Source organism: Lepisosteus platostomus, chromosome 20, assembly GCF_059453375.1.
Source record: "Lepisosteus platostomus isolate fLepPlt1 chromosome 20, fLepPlt1.hap1, whole genome shotgun sequence".
Classification (NCBI taxonomy): domain Eukaryota; kingdom Metazoa; phylum Chordata; class Actinopteri; order Semionotiformes; family Lepisosteidae; genus Lepisosteus; species Lepisosteus platostomus.
In genome coordinates this window covers 14,595,435-14,617,761 of record NC_142630.1, presented here as the reverse complement: position 1 = coordinate 14,617,761, position 22,327 = coordinate 14,595,435, and the positions used below count along the sequence as shown (strand labels likewise).

The 22,327-nt window shown below is 44.0% G+C and overlaps 1 protein-coding gene and 1 long non-coding RNA gene across 2 annotated transcripts in view; one reads left to right on the top strand and one right to left on the bottom strand.

The window, feature by feature from the left end:
- LOC148644598 (uncharacterized) overlaps nt 1–5,066 on the bottom strand; it is a 50,020-nt gene extending 44,954 nt beyond the window's left edge. Inside the window, exon 1 of the long non-coding RNA XR_015928756.1 lies at nt 4,913–5,066. This is a non-coding gene — a long non-coding RNA (uncharacterized LOC148644598). The remainder of the gene's footprint in view (nt 1–4,912) is intronic.
- Nucleotides 5,067–5,189: 123 nt separating this feature from the next.
- Nucleotides 5,190–21,673, top strand: mmp2 (matrix metallopeptidase 2). Its single transcript, XM_088614392.1, has 13 exons — nt 5,190–5,492; nt 6,229–6,455; nt 7,530–7,678; nt 8,415–8,543; nt 9,140–9,313; nt 11,198–11,371; nt 12,832–13,005; nt 13,291–13,446; nt 13,743–13,869; nt 18,392–18,528; nt 18,939–19,098; nt 19,786–19,895; nt 20,711–21,673. Exons 1-13 carry the CDS (start codon nt 5,337–5,339, stop codon nt 20,812–20,814), a joined length of 1,977 nt encoding a protein of 658 aa, XP_088470518.1. The 5' UTR covers nt 5,190–5,336; the 3' UTR covers nt 20,815–21,673.
- Nucleotides 21,674–22,327: the final 654 nt, after the last annotated feature.

Genomic DNA, 22,327 nt, shown 5'->3' with positions numbered 1-22,327 from the left:
AGGGTGATATAATATGCATCATGCCAACTGGTAACAAACTACTTAGGAAATGTAAGTTAATTTTTTAAATGATTTATTAGTGGAGATAATGCAGCCCGTCTTTCTTTAGCAATTTCCATTCTGTATTTTCTGTCATGCGTTATTGCACACTTCTTGTTAAACCTGCTGGCATTAAAAAACTGTACGACATAATGGCTAATTACCATAAATGATGCTTTGCTTTGGCTGTCGCTGTGCTAACACACTCTATCTCCCCTTGCAGGTGGCGCGGCTCATGGCATGTCACTCCAGAGTTTAAACACTCACACCTGCTGTGCTTTTGCACCGTTTCTACTGAACATATTGCACTCATATAGGAGACCTGCTGTGATTTACATAGCATTCCCAGGGACTCAGCGTCCTGAATCCAGCCCTGCTAGAGAGTGAAGCAGCAGACACTGGGTGGCGTCATTATGCAGTATTAGCCTGGTTTGTCCTTATTTTCATTCTTTCCCCCCATTGCTAATACTTGTGTAATTTTACAGCTGATGATCTGGTAATGTTCTCTGAAATGGTGGTTTAACTCCGCAGGCTGTCCTGTGTGCCACAGCTTGATAAACCAGGCTGCATCTCACTCGCAATGGATGGGCAGAGAAAAGGAGAAACAACATCCAGTGCTGTTCCCAGCATTCCCAAAAATACCCATCATACCCTAGGGAAAATACCCATCAAAGCACTGGAGACCAGACCATTCGCCTGGGTATCAAGCCTCTCCTATCTCCCCACTGTGCGATCACTACACAGTACAGGACCAGGCAGAGCTGGGATACATGGTCACCCATCAGTGCTCAATCGTCCTGTGAATGGAGCACTTCAAACTGCAGGCAAGAGCAAAACAGAAGGGTATAGTGTAGTGGGGAAGAGGGGTTTGCAGACAGTGATTAGACTGAGCTTGTAAAATCCAGGTGTGGATGGGCATCTAAGGGCTGACCAGTCAAAGCTCTTGGACAATGACTGCAGAGTAGGTCTGGGTTTAACTGCGAGAAGCTGGCTAGAAGCAGAGTCACACACAGACAGAAGCACACACACTCCAGAGCATGTAAGTCAAGCCTATCTAAAAGATTCCAGGCAGTCAGCAAAACAGAATAAAGGAACAATTTACATGCAAATCAAAGTTTACCATTTCAATCTCTTTATGTCTGTTCTCTGTAAATTTACATTCATACCCACACAGACATTCACTTAGCGGGAATCAACTTTATACATTCTAACATTTTCAATTTTAAATGAAAGTATAGATGTACATTTAATCTGCAGCTGGCCTAGCTGCTCTCTAAAATCAAGAAAGATTGTTCTGTGTCAGTTGAAGGAAACAACAGCATGTATCACAGCATGAAATAAAGCTATTCTCTGCAGTGACAAGTCTAGGATATTATAGTCAAATAGATATTACATTTATTTTGAAGTTGCAACAGCCTGCTATAAAAAATTAACTGTTCTCTAAGTCAGATTGGGAATTAGGTCTTTGAGAGATACTGCACAATCTTGTGTTGCAGTCATTCATCTTCCAATTCTTTCTTATTTCCATGCTTTTCTAATTAAAAGCTCACATCAATATTTTATCAAGATTAATCCTCCATAATAAAAGAAAAAGAAGACAAGGGGAGTCCAATCTGATTTTTTTTCTACCTCAATAGATTCATAAACTGAACAGTAAATACAACAGTAAATGTCATATTCTACCACAGGAGGGCAGTGTGTTAGATCTGGCTAGCTCTCTTGATCAGAGTTTATTTCCAGCATTCACTTTCTGAATCTATTGACTTATTTTCTGGCATTTGCCCTGTAACTCTCACCACAGCTGGATAATACCTCATTTTTGGGATGTTCTGTGAGCATATTAGACATTTAAAGAATTGATTAAATCAGCTTTCAGGTGAAGAAGCTCTATTTGATCAGCCCAGTGCGGTGGGGATTATACTAAAGCAATTACTGTGGAGCATAAAGACATAAAGCTGTTATGGCGGCAAAGTGGCCAACATTGCTGCCTTGCAGTGCTGCGGCTCTGGGTTCAATATCTAGGATGCTGTCTGTGTGGAGTTTGCATGTTCTCCCCTTGTTCGTGTGGGCTTGCTCGAGGTGCTCCAGTTTCCACCCACAGTCCAGACACACTGGTAGGTTAATCGACTACTGGGAAAACTGGCCCTGGAGTGTGTGTGTGTGTGTGTGTGTGTGTGTGTGTGTGTGTGTGTGTGTGTGTGTGTGTGTGTGTGTGTGTGTGTGTGTGTGTGTGTGTGTGTGTGTCCAGGGTGTACTCGGGCTTGTGCTCATTGCTTGCCAAGACAGTGTCTGGCTCGCCCACAAGCCTGAATGAAGAAGGGGTTCGAAAATGGATGGGTGGATAAAAACATAAGATAAGATCACTTTATTAGCCATATTCAATTTCTTGCATTAGGAATTTGTCTTTTCGCAGACCCCAGCTTGCTCTTCATGAGACACACAGACAGGGAGAGAAGCTTTGGGTCAGAGCGCAGGGTCAGCCATTTATACAGCACCCCTGGAGCAGCAGGGGTTAAGGCCCCAAGGAAGGTTAAAAACAAGATACCTAACCATGACCTAACCGATTCAGTAGATAGTAGTTAATTCAATTGAAGATCTCTTCCAGCCTTTTCTCGAAAGCAGCTCATCTCAGCAGCCATATCACCTTGCAACTCACCACTGGCAGCCCAGGTGTGAGCCTGGTCGGTACCTGGATGGGAGACCTCCTGGGAAAAAACTAAGGTTGCTGCTGGAAGAGGTGTTGGTGGGGCCAGCAGGGGGCGCTCACCCTGCAGTCTGTGTGGGTTCTAATGCCCCAGTATAGTGACAGGGACACCATACTGTAAAAGAGGTGCCGTCCTTCAGATGAGACATTAAACTAACGTCCTGACTCTCTGTGGTCATTAAAATTCCCAGGGTGTTTCTGGAAAAGAGTAGGGGTGTTACCCCAGTGTCCTGGCCAAATTTCCCCCTGGTCCTTACCAATCATGGCCTCCTAATAATCCCCATCTCTGAACTGGCTTCATCACTCTGTTCTCCTCCCCACTGATAGCTGGTGTGTAGTGAGTGTACTGGTGCACTCTGGCTGCCATTGCATCATTCAGGTGGGGCTGCACACTGGTGGTGGTGGAGGAGAGTCCCCAGTACCTGTAAAGCACTTAAAGTGGAGTATCTTTAAGCTTTTGTTGAAAACTCTAAGTTGTCGTTTAGTACAGTAGTTGTCTAGTAGTTGCCGTTTAACTTAGTAGTCACACTAAGTTGTCGTTAGCTGCAAAGGAACAAGTAATAGGTTTATTCCATTCTGAAAGGAGAAGAAAGAAAACACAACGTTTCGGCCGTGGACCATGGAATAAACCTGTTACTTGTTCCTTTGCCGCCTACGCATGCTGACGCAGCTCCTCACCTAAGCTGTCGTTATGCAGCTGCTGAGATTTCGCTGGTAATGATGCCATAAGGCCGCCAGATGGCACATCTGCACTTTAAAATATTTTCCTCCAGTTTTAAGTTTTAGCTTTTGATCATCAGGACATCACCAAGCCCAGATCCTAATTATATTTTGAAATGCCACAGTACAAAAACGTACTTATTTATTTTAGAAAGGGCGGGTGACAATTGTCCCAAATTTTGATGAAAAAAAACAATACGCGGCTAACTGCTTCTGTCAAGCTTGCTAACAGATGCCAATTAAGCCATTTCATAATGGGCTCACCAGACTATCACTGGAGATGACTACCTGATATGAGACTAAACAGTTAATTGGTTGTTTTCAATATTGGTGCCGATGTCGGCGGTCAGGATCGTGTTAGTGGATGCTGCACATTGGTGGTGGTGGTGGAGGGGAGTGCCCATTACCGGTAAAGCGCTTTGAGTGGAGTGTCCAGAAAGTGCTACATCAGTGTAAGCAATATAGATTTTAAACTTTGCGCAACACTAAGTAAACTGAAAAAAAATCAGAACAAAAAACGAATTAGGAAAAAAAAAGTACGGTGCAGAAAAACCGAGCCCGCTACGTCCACGCTGAAATCTGATCCACTTCAACGCCTGAAGCCAAAATTCAATCAGTAACACATTTTTGGAAGAAAGAAGCTTAGTTTTTCTCCATGACAACAGGCTCTCCATCAACAGCAAGCAGAAACACTGAAGACTATACCAGGGGAAAATTACTGGGGAGCTCTGGGGAAGAAATCTAATAAGAACGGTGTTTAGAGACGCTCTGTTTCAACATTTGAGTTGCCCACTCCTCGTAGAAACGCAGCAGCATTCCGTGTTCAGACATCAGTACTCAATCCTACCGGCCTGGTGTGAGTTTCATAACGCGGACAGCAGTAAAACAAACAGAAACAACTGCCGCAAAAAAACTGAGAGAAACGTCTGCGGAAACTAGTTATGCTCTTCTGTTATTCCTAATCAAACTGTCCCGATTCCCAATTTTACTTCATAGCTGGGTCTTTGTTTATTTTTACAGACATTTCTCTTTGTTTCCAAGTGCCTACACAACTCTTCCTGAGACATCTACTAGTAAGTGCTCTGAATGTTTAATTAATTATATTGTAGGGCGAATGAAACTGTATTCCAAGACCACAGGCCGAGTCGAACCCGAAGTTTCACGACTACATATCCCAGAACACCGCCTGACGTTTTCTTTAAAAATAAGGCTGCTGGTGGTTACGCGTTGTCAGTGAATCACTGCGGCCCGAAAAAATCTCCATTCAAACGAATCATGAAGGCGGTCTATGATATGTTTATTATTTGACAGGATAGTAAAAGTAGTTACTGATGTGTGTGGGAGGGGTCACAATTAAAATTTCCGCCGTTTTTGTTTGGGGCTCCTTAATCAAGTCATATGCTCACCCTAAATCGTCTAGAAAGACATCGCTTTGCTCTGTATTCTTGCCTTTTTGTAGTTGGAGAAACGTCCTGTTTCTGAAGTCATTTTTCGGCGGTCAACAGCCGCGGTCGTGCGCTGGATGCGCTGCAGTGCAGCCTGGTTTTCCTCAGATAGGCACTTTTCTTGGCCACGGCTGGTCTGCATTCCCAAATCTCCCGTCCCTGGTGGCCGCGTCTCCGATTTCATTCCCCAAAATTTTCTGGGAACTGGAGACTGCGCAGTGAGGGCATACTTTGTCAAAGCTTGCACAGCGGGGAAAAAAAACTGCTAATGCAAGCAGAATTGGGTCAAATCTCGCAATAACGCAGGATGAGCAGATAAGGAGAAAGGGCGAAAAATACAACTGCAGAACCCGAAAAGACCGTCGCCCGGAGCGCACTGCGGAGCAGACCAGCACCCCAGACACGGTCAGAGTCGCGGACAGGCAAACATGAGGCGCGGGACCCCCCTCAGTAACAGAAACTGTCTCCTTTTGGTGCTTTTTTCCCTGTTCATCGCCTTTCAACAAACTTCAGCTGCGCCTTCGCCAATTATCAAGTTCCCTGGGGATGACACGAGCCCGAAAACGGACAAAGAAGTTGCGCTGGTAAGTTTCCTTGGACAAAACTGAACAGAATCCTGGCGTTTTTATCATTTATGCAATTCTAGATTAAATCCCAGACGTGAACTGTTTGAAACGAATAATGCAATCCTATCTTTTCTAATACGATTTAACCCTTAAATCAGTTTAAATAAATGCTTAATAAGTAGTACTTTTACCAAGTGGGGAGTGACAAAATGACATTTTTCCAGTCAGCTCCCTGTGAATCTCTGTATTTTAAATACTTCATCTCTGTAATGAAATGTACAGAAAGTTATGGTTGTTTTCTAAGCTAGTCTTTTAAATTATGCTTTCCGAAAACGCGCAGGCTTCAAAAATAGCTCGTTATGTTAAAGCTCTCGGATCAAGGCTTCTATAGTTTGAAAAGGGAAGAGAGGAAAAAAAAAACACGAGGAAAAGAGTTGACTGCGATTTCTACTGAGAGGCGAGTGAGGTCGGAAAGCTGTTTGAGGCAAGAGGTCTAATCTGTGCCGAGCACGGGCTGAGCCTGAGTGACGAGCATCGGGTACGACAGCCAGCTGTGCGTAATGTAAGGGACGTCCAGATTTTCCGTAAAACGGAATTCTTATAATGAAGCAGTAATGCAGTGTTGGCAAGCCTTACAGGAGGTGTGCCATAGCAAACACTCACACCAGAGTGAACACGGAGTGGAGGGTGGGGGGGTGTTGGTTCTCCATTATCCAAAGTGCACCAGGGCCAACAAGTTCTTCTTCCCTTAAAGCACTATCTGAACAAGTTCTATGGATGCCCCAAAGACCGGTGCAACCTCATGGTCCTCAAAGACACGCTGAAGAAGATGCAGAAGTTTTTTGCCCTGCCCGAGACCGGGGAGATCGATCAGAAAACTCTGGAGGTCATGAAGAAGCCTCGCTGCGGAGTCCCGGACGTAGCCAATTACAACTTCTTCCCCCGCAGGCCCAAGTGGGAGAAGAACACCGTCACATACAGGTAGGGGACCCCCGGGCTGTCCAAGCTCCTGGACTGGGTCTAAGACTCACAAGGAAGGAGGTGGAGGACAGTACTGCCTTCTGGCCCCCAGACTGAGTTCCCTTAAACAGTGAAAACCACCCTTGCTTGCCGAGCTGAAGTTCAGTTAGCTCTGAACCCTTCACATGAATCTGGCAAAGTATCGTTCCCTAGTTTAGCGTGGCAGCAGAACTCTACAGCCCGACTGTACTTCCTGCTTGAACAGTCAACACTTCTACTGCCTCCACAGCTGCTGTTGCCAATAGACACTACAGTGTGCCGTGTCCTGCTTTCCTCATTGGACATGTAACCACACGGGCCTCCCAGGGCGGGACGTGTGTTTTGTTGTCCAGTCTGTGGCCAGAGTGGATTCCTTCTGGCTTGGTTTCCAAAGCAGCTGAGAATTAAGTGAGCCCAAAGCCCAAAGACATTGACACGTGGAGACAGGGCAGTGCTGGCATTGTGTGCAGAGTTGCTCACGCAGGACTGAATCAGAGGCTGCAGCCAGACTGTTTCCTGTGCTCTTTACCAGCATCGCCTGCAGCTCGGCACTCAGCACACAGCCAGCTGGGGTGGTGAAACAGCCTGGTTAGTAGCAGTTTTACAAACAGTCACTTAATATATAGTGTGCTGATAAAAACTTCATATGGCCACATCCCTAAAGGGGAAATCAGAATTAACCTCACATCTAATCCAGCAGTTTCTCTTCAGCTAAGTGCACCACTCTGAAAGTCGTTAACTGTCCACAGTCTCCGCACCTGGTGTTATTGGGTGCCATTACTTAAACTGTTCATGTTAAACATAAGAACCACCTAAACATATCTCTACAAGTGAATATTCTCTTGCCTGTTCCTTTCCAGTGTCGTTTGAGTCAGGTGAAGACTTTGTTTTTGGTTTTCTGACAGTTTGTATTACACAAATGCATCCCCTTCTCCAGTGGGAATTCTCCCCCTATGAAGTCATGAAATCATCGCAGTCTTGCAAGAAAGTGCCTGCTGGAGATTTCAATTTCTTTTTTTTCTCCCTCCCCCCACCCCCCCACCATTAACCCCCTAGAATCTTAGGTCACACTCCAGATCTGGACGAGGAAACCATAGACGATGCCTTTGCCCGCGCCTTCAAAGTGTGGAGTGACTTCACCCCCCTCCAATTCAACCGCATCATGGACGGAGAAGCGGACATAATGATCAATTTTGGGCGCTGGGGTATTGTTCCATTTTCTACACGTGTTTGTGAAAGCCAGCTCCACATCTGAATGAAACGTTAAGAAGAGGGGTTTGGGGCATATTTAAGAATGTGACCCACGGAAGGTTATCGTCAGTAGACCCTTGCTGCTGCGGATGAGGTCATTTTGTATCATTTGCATGCTGTGTTGCTGGGGTCTGGTTGGTTTCCTATCAGAGAATGAATAAGATTGATGCAGATTGTGGTTAGTATAGAAATAATGAAACTGTACAGACATGGACAGCTGTCGGTCAACTGTTCACAAAGCAAACACATTTATGTGATATGTCAGACCTCATCAGACCCAGGGTGAGCTTAATTCGGTCAGTAATTCAGCTCAAAGAACAGGAAGAAAAAGAAGTGCTTATCTGCCAGCTGTGCAATTCTCTTTTTAAAAAAGTGAACATTGTTTACTTCCTGCTGAACATTATCTTCCCAACACAGCAACGGGTCAGTCACCCATAAAATCTCTGAAACTCTTTGCACGTTAGTTTGAGCCACCCTACATTTGCATTTTCATATCAGATGTTGGCATATGGCTTATTCCTAAATAAATGCTTGTTTTATGACTTATTTTGTATTTTATTATTTATAGTGTTAAATGTATAATTTCTTGGTAAATGAATGCATGCGTTAAAAGATCCTGCAGCCACTCTGAAGGGCCGGAGCTGCTGGGATGCCAGTGTGAATGACGCGCGGGCCCTGTGCTGTTTGCAGAGCATGGCGACGGCTACCCGTTTGATGGGAAGGATGGGCTGCTGGCTCACGCCTTCGCTCCAGGCCCTGGCATCGGGGGCGACTCCCACTTCGATGACGACGAGCAGTGGACCCTGGGGGAGGGACAAGGTGCTGGTCACGGTCACGTTAACATGTGCCATGTTTTAACATGTGTTTCGGTGTCACCATGCGTCCCAAAGGGTAGCTGTCTCCCCGATTTGGCAGTTTTGATAGAGAGACGGGTTCTCTGGGTGAGATCTGGCTGTTTGAAAAAAACTTGTTTCTCCAAAAATGAGACAAAAACCTTGAAAGGTTCTGGATGGCGCTAAGCTCTTTTTCCCTTCGCATTGTGGCATTTATGCTCCATGATCACGGGATATGAAGAGGTACTGTATTGTACAGCAGTCATACTTCATCTCCTTGTGTTGGAGGGCTGCCTTATATATCCTTGAAGAAGGGCACCCTTAACATTTACTAACTTTATCAACTTTTACAGTACATCTGCAGTGAAAAGTTACCTTTGCTCCTTGAAAAACACTGTCTGCCAACTTCAGTGAATGGTTTACAAATATAAACAGCAATTTACTGTACGCAGCCCAAGCTCAGTTCTCCAACTCAATGAAATGCCTCTGATGAAGCTGATCAGAGCCCGAAAGTCAGATATCACAGCACTCTCGTCATCTCTGTTTCTCTCTCCCCGACTCGCTGGGTTGTGAAACCTGCAGTGGTGAAGGTCAAGTACGGGAATGCCGAAGGGGAGTTCTGCAAGTTCCCATTCCTGTTCATGGGGAAGGAGTACTCCACCTGCACCTCTGAGGGGCGAGATGATGGCTTCCTCTGGTGCTCCACGACCTACAACTTTGATGAGGACGGAAAGTATGGCTTCTGCCCTCATGAACGTGAGTCCCGCCTGGCGTCTGATGTAGGACTACATCAAAGCAGAGATCTATAAACCTGGTGCAGCCCAAATCCAGTAAGACTCACGGGCAACCTTAAATCATTTGTTTCTAAAGATTGTTAACACTTGCAAGTACTTTATTGAATTCAGGACCTCTGGTCTTTGATTGAAGAACATACAGATTTATGTACCAAATTAACTTTAGTTTAATCACTGTTACAATTTCCTTGCTTCATTGATTATAATTTTATTCTTCCACGTCGGTATAAACTGATTTAATGGGCTTTTCGGGACCAGGATTGGAGACCTCGGACTTAGAGTGCATCACCCTCAGAAATAGGAGCAGTCTGATGTATTTGCGGCTGCATGTCTTGTAGATCTAACAAAACTGTCCAGTAATTTCAGAACTTTTGTTCACATGAAACTTCAGTTAAATCAGCATGTTACTGCACTTATATTCAGCCATGAGCGGGCACTGCGGGGCCTTTCCTTGAACAAAGCTGTCGTTTAATAAACACTCTGAACCCGTGACTTTCTCTGTTAAACAGCTGTAGCCCTTAACAGGCTTTTCAGCTCCATTTGCAAAGACAGTTAAGAAGCTGCTGAAGCTCATTCGGCGGCGGTTCGTGCCAAGACAGAATCTCCATCTGAAATCCCAACAAAAAAACAACTTTTATATTGACATTATAGATGGGAGACTCCTGTGTGGGATTCTTCCAAAGAAGGCAACATTTCTTTTAGGCTTCTGAAAGAAAGAAAAAAAAACAGGAAGAACTCATTTCATTGGTTTATTCAGATCCTGCGGAATGAGGCACAGCAGTTGAAGAACAAAACCCGAATCTCGAAACATGAGCCAGCGTGACAACCTTGCCTGTGTCCAGAGCTGTGTTCTGTACTGAGCCGAGTGTTGTGTTAGAATTCAGACGGCGCAGCCAGACAATCTGGAGCTTCCTGTCTGCACAGCTGACAGAGCAGCGAGCAGCGAGGAGAGTGACTAACGCTCTGTTTTCTTCCTGAGGAACGATCAAAGCCAGAATTTTGCCTTCAGCTTGAAAACAAAGTCATGAATGTTTTGCGATATGTTTTTTTTTTTTTTGCTTGCACAACCACAGGCATTTCCTGAAAGGATAATAGTGATGGTGGTGGTAGTGGGGGGAGTGTGGGGGTCACAGAATGGTAAACTTGTATTGCTGAATCCAACACTTTAGTGTTTCTGACAATTCAGTTGTAAGAATTTGGGGACCTGATAGGCCAACATAAGCTCCCAGTCTTCCTTGTATTAACATTAACAGGAGAAGGGGAGCCTTGTAACTCCTGTTTAAAAACTATATTTCACAGATAGTTGACTTTAATGTGACAGAAATAATATCCCGCATTTGGTCCCCTGTGGGTTACAGAACTACAGCATCCAAGCAGCTACAAATCCAGGCAGACAGCTACAGATCTTCGGAATCGTGTCTGCTAGACTGCTATTTAAAAAAAAAACACTAAAAATCTAAATACCAAAGGAAGATGTTTAGAAAAAAAGGTCCATTCTGACAGCATACAAAACACAGGGGTTCATAACTGTGACTGAAAAGAGCTTAGGACTAAGACTGACTTACAATTTATGAAAACAAAAATGCACACAAAATATGGCAATAAGCAAGAGAACTATATGCGAGAGCTCACAGGCCTGATTGGTCGAGGGGAATTCACAAATTGCCCGTTCCAATGTGTTTGTTTGTTTTTGTTCCAATGTGGCTTTTCATATTTTACTCAACCATTCGTGAGAGGCAAAGTAGCTCTTAAGTGGGATTACCCCCGTCTGCTTGTTGTCTTTCTCGTTTCGGAGGCGGCGGTAGGCGAGGGGGCTGTGGGCTCACCGTGTGCTTTCCCCCTGCAGTGCTGTTCACGCTGGGCGGCAACGGGGAAGGGGCTCCCTGCAAGCTCCCCTTCACCTTCCAGGGCCAGAAGTACGAGGCCTGCACCACAGTGGGCCGGGAGGACGGCTACCGCTGGTGCGCCACCACCGAGGACTACGACCGCGACAAGACCTACGGGTTCTGCCCCGAAACCGGTGAGCATTTCAACAGGACCACAGCCCGAAAGTGCGCGTTCGCTGCCTGCGTTCTTTTATCTGGCTCATTCTAATTTAAGGGATTTACTCTGCGTTTTGTGTGCTCTAATAAAGAAAAAAAGCACAAGCACAGCAGTTACTGGTAGGCCTGTTTAGCCAAACAGGCTGCTCCTTAGCAAACTCTAGGACCTAATTATAGTAGTCAGTTTTTTAATAAATACCAACATTGATGTCTGTTCATTGATGCTGCTTTTTCCTTTCCTTTCTTTTCTGGATCAGTTGAGTCAGTGTTTCATACCGTGGGTGCCACGTAAATCCTATCCCTGCCACGGCGTCTTTGTAGATAAAGCCTCAACGCTTTCCTCCGAACGTCCTTGAGAAGGACGTCTTCAAGGCTTGCTTTAAAACATTTGAAGAATTGGGAAACGTTTATAGCTGTACTGGCTTTTCATATTTTCCACCCCATCGGCCTGGCTGTTTTGGGCCAATATGTAGTATTGGGTAACAAAAGCAATGAGGCTGCAGCAGTCATCTGTTTTGAATTGACTGAGAATGCAAGTCTTGCTCCAGTGTTGCTCCGAGAGTGATGCCCTGAGAGCTGACAGTTGCCCATTTCTGAGTGCTGAATAAAATGCAGGCAGGCTGTTTTTATTGCAGTAGGAAATACGTTAGGTTTAACTCGAAGGAGGGAAAGGATTCTGCCAAGAATAATAATGCTCAGGGTTAGTATAAGAAAGTAATGCTGTAAGCTAACCCATTTATGTTTAAGTGGGTGGATGTAAAGACCCACTTAACGAAGTTTCAAAGTTAGTGTCTTTGAAACCCACATATATCCCACCATGCATATGATTATTATTATTAGAATTCTTTCTTTTTATTGATTTTTATTTTTAAATCAAGCTACACCTCGGTCTCATCTGTAGATATTCTCCTTCTGAATGCCTCAGTTTGTAATCGTTGCGATGTGTTTTTAGACTTATTTAATTTTGTAACATGACATGCTTAAAAAAACATCTTATTTGGAACATTTTCTGGCTGGCCAGTAGTTACAATTACAAACACACTCCCGGAGAATGCCAGTGAAAAGTGAGAAACATGCTGGAGTCCAGATCTAGTGACTGTGAAGTTGGCTGGAGACAGTCGCTTCTACTTTGTTCTTCAAGAAAGCACCTTAGGAATCAGCTTATTGCAGCAGATTTTTCAGATTTATACTGTCAGTCTGGCTCTCACAGGCCTGTTCTTGACTAATAATGACTTAGTTCTTCCACTATGTTCCTTGAACAAGCTGTCCTGCACTGTGTTGCTGTGCCAGAACTCTGCTGCCCTGCTGAATTATGGGAGATGTAGTTTTCTAGACCAAATGTGCACATAATCAAGTTGGTGTGTCTCTTTTTCTGCTTTCTTCCTTCCCCCGTGTCCGTTACATGTGTCACTCAGATCATCCCTCTGCTTCCTTCCAGCTATGTCGACAGTGGGAGGGAATGCAGAAGGCTCTCCCTGTGTTTTCCCCTTCACCTTCCTGGGTGACAAGTACGAGTCCTGCACCAGCTCTGGACGCAACGATGGGAAGATGTGGTGTGCCACCAGCAGTAGCTATGACGACGACCGCAAGTGGGGCTTCTGTCCTGATCAAGGTGGAGTCCGTCTGCCCCTGGCAGCTCCCTAGGAGACGCATCTCAGTGCAGAATGGAGATGTTAACTTTATTAGATAGCCACTAGTTTGTGCGAGGTGATTGTGATGTTATGTGTAACATGAACAATGCACGTGAATGATCTGGTGTGCGTCTGTGTAGTCTTATCAAGTGGCGAGGACCTCTTGCTGTATTGCATTTTAATTGTATTGAAGTACAAAAGCAGCTGTTTGGCATACATTGTGGGAAGTAAGGGAGTCCTCTTATTCCCTTTTTGTGTGGCTACAGGTTACAGCCTTTTCCTGGTTGCTGCCCATGAGTTTGGACATGCCTTAGGCCTGGAACACTCACAGGATCCAGGGGCATTGATGGCCCCAATCTACACATACACCAAGAACTTCAAGCTGTCCAACGATGACATCAAAGGCATTCAGGAGCTCTACGGTAGATCAGTATTGCATGCAGCTACATGACATTTACACGGAACATCTTGACATTCTCTGGCTTGTACTGGGCATTCGTTGACCTAGATTTCTTAATTATCACTTAATTATTAATTATCAGTCAATCATTTCATATATCATTCTCTTCTCTTTTGACTTGCCATTTGTAAGAACAAGTAAAACGTTACAATGGACATTTAATAGTGATATTGGTCTAGTAGTGCAATGTCTTGCAGTGCAGTTGTGAACATTAAGTTGCTATTAAACATTAGTAAACACCTGTACTCTGTGACGCAGGAGTCCCAACAGACAAGCCTCTGCCTCCTACTCAGGGACCAGTCACTCCAATGGACCTGTGTCAGGAGGACATTCTCTTTGATGCAGTTTCTCAGCTCAGGGGAGAGATGTTCTTCTTCAAGGACAGGTAACAGTTTCTAAATTGCTTACCATATCTTTTGAGGATCTTCAAAGTATCAGGTCTTTAATACTGTGATGTGGTGATGCAGAGAAAAGGGCAGCAATTGATAAAATTGGGCTTAAGGCTTCCAAGTGCTGTCTTCCAAGATACTGGAATGGCTGCACTGATTTAATTCATTCTTTAAAGGAGTTATGAACGCAATCACATTTTATATTGCTGAGAGCTGCCTAATGGCAAAAGTACAGAGCAGGCTATAGACTATAGAAGGCTATGGTGCCTTGTGCATATTGTCATACAGATCTCCTACCCACTAACCTACAGCAGTACCCAATGTTGAAATTCCTGCTGATACCAACAGTTCTTGCCATTAAATCTATTTTTGCACTTAGTATACCAAGCAAGCAGTCAGAATAGAATTCAAAATATTTTGAAAATCTTTGGCACCTATTCTGAAACACTTCTTCCAGCCTCATTAAATAATGAGCGTTTGACATTATGGTCTCTGCTGTAGTGGAACACTAATCAACCTCTCGGAAAAGAACTGAAAAAGTGTAGAAAATCCTGTGCAGTTTGTCGAGTGTTTGAAGAATACACCACTAACTCACATTAAGAATGATCTAATACAGTATAAACTCAAGACAATACATTGCATTCCCTGGTGGTAAGGCCATCAGCAGTGTGTAAACGTTTCCTATAACAGCTGGACTTCTGAGACATTCTTTTAAAATTTTCTTTATTTGGTATTTAGCAAGCAATACAAGCAGTAAGGAGAAATAAGCATTCACTAATGCAATGAGACTTGTGCCATATGCAAAGAAAAATGTTTTTCCTGTTTGTGAATTATTTTTTAACTTCAGAGTTTGGCCTTTTCTAAATTTTTCTCTGTCACACACACAAATTGGAGCAAAGCTTTACCGATGCAGTGCCCCTCTGATTCGATTTCAAAAAGAAACTTTTGCTTGTGTAGGTTGGAAGGCGAATGTACCACCCACTGGTGCCACCTGTTAAAATAGCATCCTTGTGTAAGAAAAACAAAAATTTCAAGACTGATGAGAGAATGCTTGGAGGAAAGGCTTTTGTTGATCTGTTTTGCTTTATGGTTTATTTGGATTTCTCACTATTTTTTCTGTTTTGCAGAAAGCCTGTGTCTGTATTAAGACACAGAAAACACAATCATTTCTCTAACATCTTTGCTGTTTTAAATCCACAACTTGAATGAGTCTGATTTATCGGTGAAATTTCTCCTTCCCCCTGCTCAAAGTTTCTTTGTCAAATTCTGGAGCAAAACTTCACAGCTTTTAGTTAACGATGGGATTTTTGGGACTTGATTTTTGGCACCTATTCAGCCTCTTTAAATAGTGAGCATTTGGCCTTGAAGTGTAGTGGAACACATACAACTTCATATTCTGAGCATACACAGCCTGGTTGTCTACATCAAAGCCAGAATTGTAAAACATTGTTGATTTCTCGATGCATGCCTCTCTTCCACAGAGCACTCTGGTGATTGCACACAGCTGTTGTTGGGTCAGCTTTGAATGAGTCTCTCTCAAGAAAAAAAAATATCAAAGGCTATACAGCAGCTCCTTGACATGATTCTCTGATTTATCTTTCCTTAAGGCATGTGCTCTGTGAGTCTCTCGTAAAGCTGATAGATACACCGAACACGGGATCGATTTTGCTCTTATTAAACTTTAATGTGTAATCCCCTCCTGTGTGTTCTGTCCTGTGGAGAGGCATGAACAGTGTGATTTCTGTCTTATTTTTACAATTAGTTCTTTCGGTTAAAATATTGCTGGGGGTGGGTGTCCCACCAACACAGCTGAATTTTGGCATTTTTTTTTAATTGCATTTGAAGAATAAAATGCATTGCTTCAAAAACTGTTTGATTAAAAAAAAACATAGTGTCCATGAAACACTGTCGCCAACAAGTCTGTTTATTCAGATATTCAGTTTCACATCCTGAATGACTCCAGCATTCAGCAATTTCCAACTGCTCCTTTTTGCACCAGATTGAACCAGATGTTTTAGTGATGCTAAGAGACAGTGCTCTGAGACAGGGCTGTCTGCTGTAACTGAGGAAGGCAGAGCCAGGGCTCAACACTCACAACATGGGAGGAGGCCCTGGCTAGATGGTCATTGCTCCTGGTCGCAGGGTAAGAGTGAAAAAGAGTGAGAGAGAATGAGAGTGCTTTGCTTGCACAAAGCAACTGCACACAGTAGCCACAAATATGACCAACCAGATTCCAAGATACATAAGATGGTGTTAAAGATCTGGAACTTTGCCTTTTGTTACACACATTAAAACAGCTGTATTTCACGGAGCATGAATTCTCAGATACAGCTGTGTTCAGCTGTCCTTCCACCTTGGCTGAACTCTGATGGGATTTTCTTTTCTTGTTACGTGTGCTCCCAAAGACCCTCAGCAGTCTTGCTTAAGTGCAGATCAGTTCACAGCATCTTTTACCCCATCAAAGCACATTTAAAGAATCAATTAAGTTACCTTTCATATGGAGAAACTCCCTTTGATTAATGTGCCGCAGGGGGAATTATACTAAAGCAATTACTGTAAAGCAGGGGTGGGGAGCCTTTTTTCTGCCAAGGGCCATTTGGATATTTATAACATCATTCGCGGGCCATACGATATTATCAATTTAAAATTAGCCTGCTATATTTGGTCAAACATTTAATTAACTCACCCCTAATGTGATGGCTAGAACTGCCTCTCTTTGGTGAGGCGTGTGATGTTAGCTGGTATTGATGATGTTGCTACTTGCAACTGCTTTTCCAGGTTTGCGTCGGGCAGTCTGGAGCGCAGTCGATCAAACAGCCACTTGCTATCATTGAGTTCCCTGACAGGTTTTCCCTTCATCTCCATGAACTGCTTGACTTCATCCCGCAGTTCGTAAAACACAGTGTGTTAACACTTTCGCAACGTATACACTCCCAGCCTGCCTGGCACTGACTGTCCTCTGAGTCACTGCAATACAGGCAGACGGGCTGTGTGCAGCTGACGAGAAGCATGCATGTCTGTCCCGTCATGTTATCACGATATCACGATAAAAATTTTCATATTGGTCAATATCGATAATTATCCCGATAAATGTCAAATCATTATTTCTTTCAAGTTTAAAGGCAGATTTTTTCTCCTGAGTGAAAGTTGAAGAAACCAGACAGTTAATTGGTAAATTAAACAACTCTTTATTTTAAGAACACTTGCCAAACAGCAGAAACATTAAACAAATCTGTTAGCTGCTCGGTCTGCAACACACACGCGGACTCGCGCAGTATTTTGTGTGCATGCGCAAAGCATAAAAATATATATCGAACTTTTGTTAAAATTATATAGAGGAAAATTATATCGCGCTAATTATCGTTATCGAATTATCGCCCAGCTCTACGCCTGCGGTTGCCTTGGCAGGGCCAGACCAAATGATTTCGCCGGACGTTCCCCACTCCTGCTGTAAAGCATAAGAACAGTTAACTAATATTACATTATGGTTACAAAGGAGCCCATTCAGCTGGTTTGTTAGTAGCTATTTGATCCAAAAATGTTATCTGGTTTTATTAAGAAGCTAGGATGTCACCTTCAATAGCACAACAGAGTAGCTGGTTCCATGGTCCCACAATCCTTTGCAGAAAAATGTGCAGCCTATTTTCAGTTCTCTATCCACTGGTTTAACTCTGTCAATACTTCTGAGGTTGGCATGGTGCACTTTAGTCAAAGAACTGGACAGATTGCAGTACTGTCCTGTGAATTTGTCACACCTTACTGTAATTTTGTTAGTATAGTCATTGCTTATGAGCAGCTGTAGTGCCCAGAGCAGGTCTCTGATGGTGAGCCCCACAGGGTGGCCTAGCTGTTTCACCACGCAGCCTCTCACCTGCCCCTGAGGCGCCGGCTTGTTTTTCCAGTGCAGGGATCTTAACCCTGTCCAGATTCCACTTGAGATTGACATGGAAACATCAGCTGTTTGAATTTGCCCTCCTCGGGGCAGCAATTGGAGACTACTGTTCTCAGTCTGTATGTCAGGAATGGGTAACCTGGACACAGTGGCTTATTGATAGCATTCCTGCCACTGTTATACCAGAAACAAACTTAGAAAATGAAGTGGATCTAACTAAGTGATTTGAACTTTTTGTGCATGGCATATTCATAACCTCCTTAAGAATCCAAAATTCCAGGTGTTGAGTCAGGAATTCTCTGCATTCATTTTAATGGGGTTTGGCGGCCCTCCCACATGCCCCTGCCTTTGCTTTCTGACAGTTTAGTAGGTTCCCAAGCCTGTCCATATAGAGCGTGCCTTTTACTGCTATGGATATATGTACTATGATGACTCGAAATGTAGGTCACCTGAAGGGAACAAGAGAAGTGGTATTGTCTCACATTCTTGCACATTCCCCATTCAGGCAAGCACAAGCTAGCACTGCTGGCATCCGGGCGTCCAGCTGTAATGAGAAACAGATGTGCCGATGAATCAGCCCATTGTAGATCTGCACTGATGTCTTGTTGTTTCGCCGTTGTCCGCAGATTCCTATGGAGATCAAGCAACCCCAGGTCTAAGCCCAAGGGACCCACTCTTGTGGCCACTTTTTGGACAGAGCTGCCAGAGAAATTCGACGCCGTGTACGAGAACCCGCTGGAGGAGAAGTCCGTGTTCTTTGCAGGTACAGCATGCGGTCTCGCTGGGGGAAAGGTCGATTGACTGGGATACGGCAGGGGACCAGGGAGGCTCCAGTAAGAAACCATTGAGCGGGCACATGGTGTACTGGGTCAGGTGAGCCGTGCACTCCGGCAGTGCCAGCTGAAGCCCAGGTGTTTCCAGAACTGCAAAGAAGTCTTACCTCACATCTCAGAACCCGCTGGGCTGTAGGCAGGTGATGCAAGAGATCACTCCGGAGGGGATAATCAGGCAGCCGCAGGATTTAGATCAAAGAGAGAGCCAGCGTCCATCCGTCTCCAGAGGGCCGTCCCTCAAACCCAGGAGAGAAACAGAGCCTGCACCATGAAGGTGAGAGGAGAGGACTGTGAGGTACAGTGCAGCTCTTCTGATGCTCTTCTGTGTTTCCTGTGCCAGGTAATGAGTTGTGGGTGTATTCAGCCAGCACGCTGGAGAAAGGGTACCCCAAGAAAATCGCCACTCTGGGACTGCCTGCTGACCTGCCTCGTGTGGATGCTGCTTTCTCCTTCAACAAAAACAAGAAAACCTACATCTTCGCTGGCGATAAGTTCTGGAGGTGATGTTTATTAGCTCTGTACACTCTTGCAGCATCTTTCAGATTCATATGTTGGCAGTTGTGGACAAGGGGAGTGCTGCAGTGCAATGTCAGATTTACACAGAAGGGACTCACTACGCTCTTTTCCTGCAGTCTTCTCTCACGAGTTAGCCAGTATCACTATAAACCTCATGCGCCACAGTGGAGATCTAAAAGGCTGCTGCTCCACCACCTTCTCCAGCAGACCCACTTCCATTTGTTGAGCATTTTCAGATCAGTCCCTCAATTGCAGTCCTTTCAGATAATTGTGCAAGTTGTTATGGCACAGGGGGTGTGACTTAAGGAAATAAGAATGGTTACAAATGAGAGGAGGCCTATTTATCCTGTTTGGTAGCCAGCAGTTCATCGGTCCAGTGATCTCATCCAGCTGCTTCTTGTAGGAAGCCAAATTGCTGGCTTCAACCACATGGCCGGACAGTTTGTTCCACACTCCCACAACCCTTGGGGTAAAGACACGCCCCCCCCCTGCTCACGATTATAAGTGCCCTTCCCCGTAGTTTTCAGTCGTGTCCCATGGTTCATAAATGGGAAAACAAGTCTGGCACGAATTCTGCTAGTTTGAGAGATGCTTAGTGTTTTAGCAATTTGTGGATTTGTTTTCTAACCATCTGTTTTCAAACCCATCCGGAACATTATCGTCTCCTGCAGGTACAACGAAGCGAAAAAGAAAATGGACCCAGGCTTCCCCAAGCTGATTGCTGACGCCTGGAATGGAATCCCAGACAGTTTAGATGCTGCTTTCCATTTTAATGGAGATGGTAAGCTCATAGGGCAGGCTAACTCCTTAATAAGGGCTGCATTTAGATGCTGGTTTGCTGTTGTCTGCTCGGAGGCTGACTGGAGACAGAGCATTCCTGGTGGTTAAGGAGGAGGCAGCCAACCCCTGCTTATGTCTGGCACCAGGCCTGCTAAAACAACATCAGCTTGAAGATAACTCTGAAGTCACTTTCCAGTGTTTGCTCTTTGCAAGAGAAGGAAAAAAAAAAGCGAAAAATCCCAGTAATAACATCAAGTTCTCTCTGACGTCACTGATGTCCTCTAAATGCGTTTTCCTTGCTGAGTTTTCACCCACCAACCCCCTCCCCCACCCACACTGTCACACCTACCCACATATACTTGTCCATACAGCTTTTTTTACATCCAGAGAAAACAGCATTTAATAGAGCGTGTCTGTGCTCTTTTACAAAGCTGCCTGTGTCTACCTGCTAATTAACCAGCTAGAAACATTCTCGGCAGGAACGGCTTCTCTGGTAATGTTTGATGGGAGTCTTATTACCCAGTAAGCACATTTTAGCGCTGCCTTCATCCTAATTTCACCCAAGATTTAATAATCGCCTATTATTGTACAAACTAGCGAAAGAACTGTGAAATAGTACGATGTAATGAACTACATGAAAATATCTAAAAACATAATAATTTACACCCTGTGGTGGCTCCTCGTGATACACAGTGCTCAACGCGTGTAGAGATTTACTGTGGCAAAGTGCCCTGAATTAATTTGGACCTCGCTTGTTTCTCTCTTGTGAGGAAAAAACAAAACAAAACAATTGTGTCTTTCTATTTTCTTCCCTAGGATACAGCTACTTCTTCAAAGATGGGTACTATCTCAAACTGGACGACCGGAACCTTAAGATTGTGAAAATCGGGGATATTAAATCGGATTGGCTGGGATGCTGAAGAGCTGCCTGTATAATCCGGCTCCCCTTGTCAGACCTGAGGGACGCGGACAGACGGTCCAGTTTAATTCCGATTCCAATTCATACCTAACAGAAAAAAAAAACTCTTCACAACTCCGTATACTATCTCCTTTGTTATTGGACAGACCATGTCTACGATGCAACGCGCACTGTATTTCTGTGGTGAATACATTCAAGTGAGGTTATTCAACTGGACGGGAAATGCATCGCTTTTCGTAATTCGTATTGTCGGCTATTTTTGATCTATATTTTTCTGAAATAATGACGCACATTTAGCTCTGGGACTGAAGCCTCTGATAAGCAGTGACTTCATCGGAATCTCAGAATTAAAATAAACGACGTCTTTTTTAACATCATTAAAAGAAATTGACCAAACTGTACACACCCGTTGTTTCTTCCCTACATTTAGTTACGTATAAATCGAGATTTGTCCACACTGCTATTTTTACCTCTGGCGGTGTTGTACTGTAAGTTTGTATTCTTCCTGTTTTGTAAAAGGACATTTTTGTAGCACTTTGGATTTTTTTTAAAGAAATAAGCGTGTTTATATGAAACGCTACGACCAAACAACTGTCAAATATCAGCTCAGTATTGTATCAGTTGCTTTAGGAAAGTTACCACGGCACGGGATGCCTGAAGGTTGTAAGTATGTTGCATGATGGAGTCATGACAAAAAACAAAACGTATCATTAAAATATTGTTTAATAATCGATTTTTTTTATTATTGTTACTGGGGTTTTTGTAAAAAAACTTGACCGTAAGTAGATTTGTAATTTGCTTTGTGCACTTTGTCGCTGTACTTTGTTTTAAAAAAATAAGAATAAAAGGAATGGACACTAGGTTTGACACTGAAGCACGTTATTTCATATTTTAGTTTACTATCTTGCAAGTATGTTTTATCTCTCATTTTTATCGTTAAACCTTGTTTCTGTCTCGTGGCGTCATTTCCCCTTATTTTACCACAGGCCGCTTAAATACACAGTGTTGCGATATGTGGTGCCGTGTAGAGAGGAAAGGTTTTTTTTTTTTGCACAACCCCTTAAATACGGGTTGCCAAAGCTGCTCTGTAGTGGAATATTTAACGAGCTGCATTTTCTCGGACTGTTTAAACGACTCGCCCTCAAGCCAGCAACGATTGTTACCATATGTCCAGTATGTGCAGCACTGCCCTGCTGCTGTTCTTGTGACTGTGTAGGAGGACAGGCAGAGCCACTCTCCGAAACTCGAAAAATCAAAGAGGCCGAGACCAGCCGTGGGTTTTGATGATAGGGGTTAATATTCCATTTGGCTTATTAAGTTGAGCCAAATACGATGAAGTCGTGCCGTCGCTGTGCGCTTTTCTTCAGTTTCCCTCGGCTGCTGCTGCTCTTTCACGCCCCGTGTACTTCTTAGGGCTCGGAGTTGGACAATTACCTGTTTCAGCGTGGCTTATTAACATGTTAAAAGTGTCAGTGCTGTATAGGTCGTCCTGTGACAAATGCATGACCCATTCA

Coding starts and splice junctions, on each gene's coding strand:
- mmp2 (XM_088614392.1), top strand. CDS start 5,337: ATGAGGCGCGGGACCCCCCTCAGTAACAGAAACTGTCTCCTTTTGGTG. Junction 7,679..8,414: donor GATCAATTTTGGGCGCTGGG/GTATTGTTCCAT, acceptor TGCTGTTTGCAG/AGCATGGCGACGGCTACCCG. Junction 19,099..19,785: donor GCTGGCGATAAGTTCTGGAG/GTGATGTTTATT, acceptor CGTCTCCTGCAG/GTACAACGAAGCGAAAAAGA.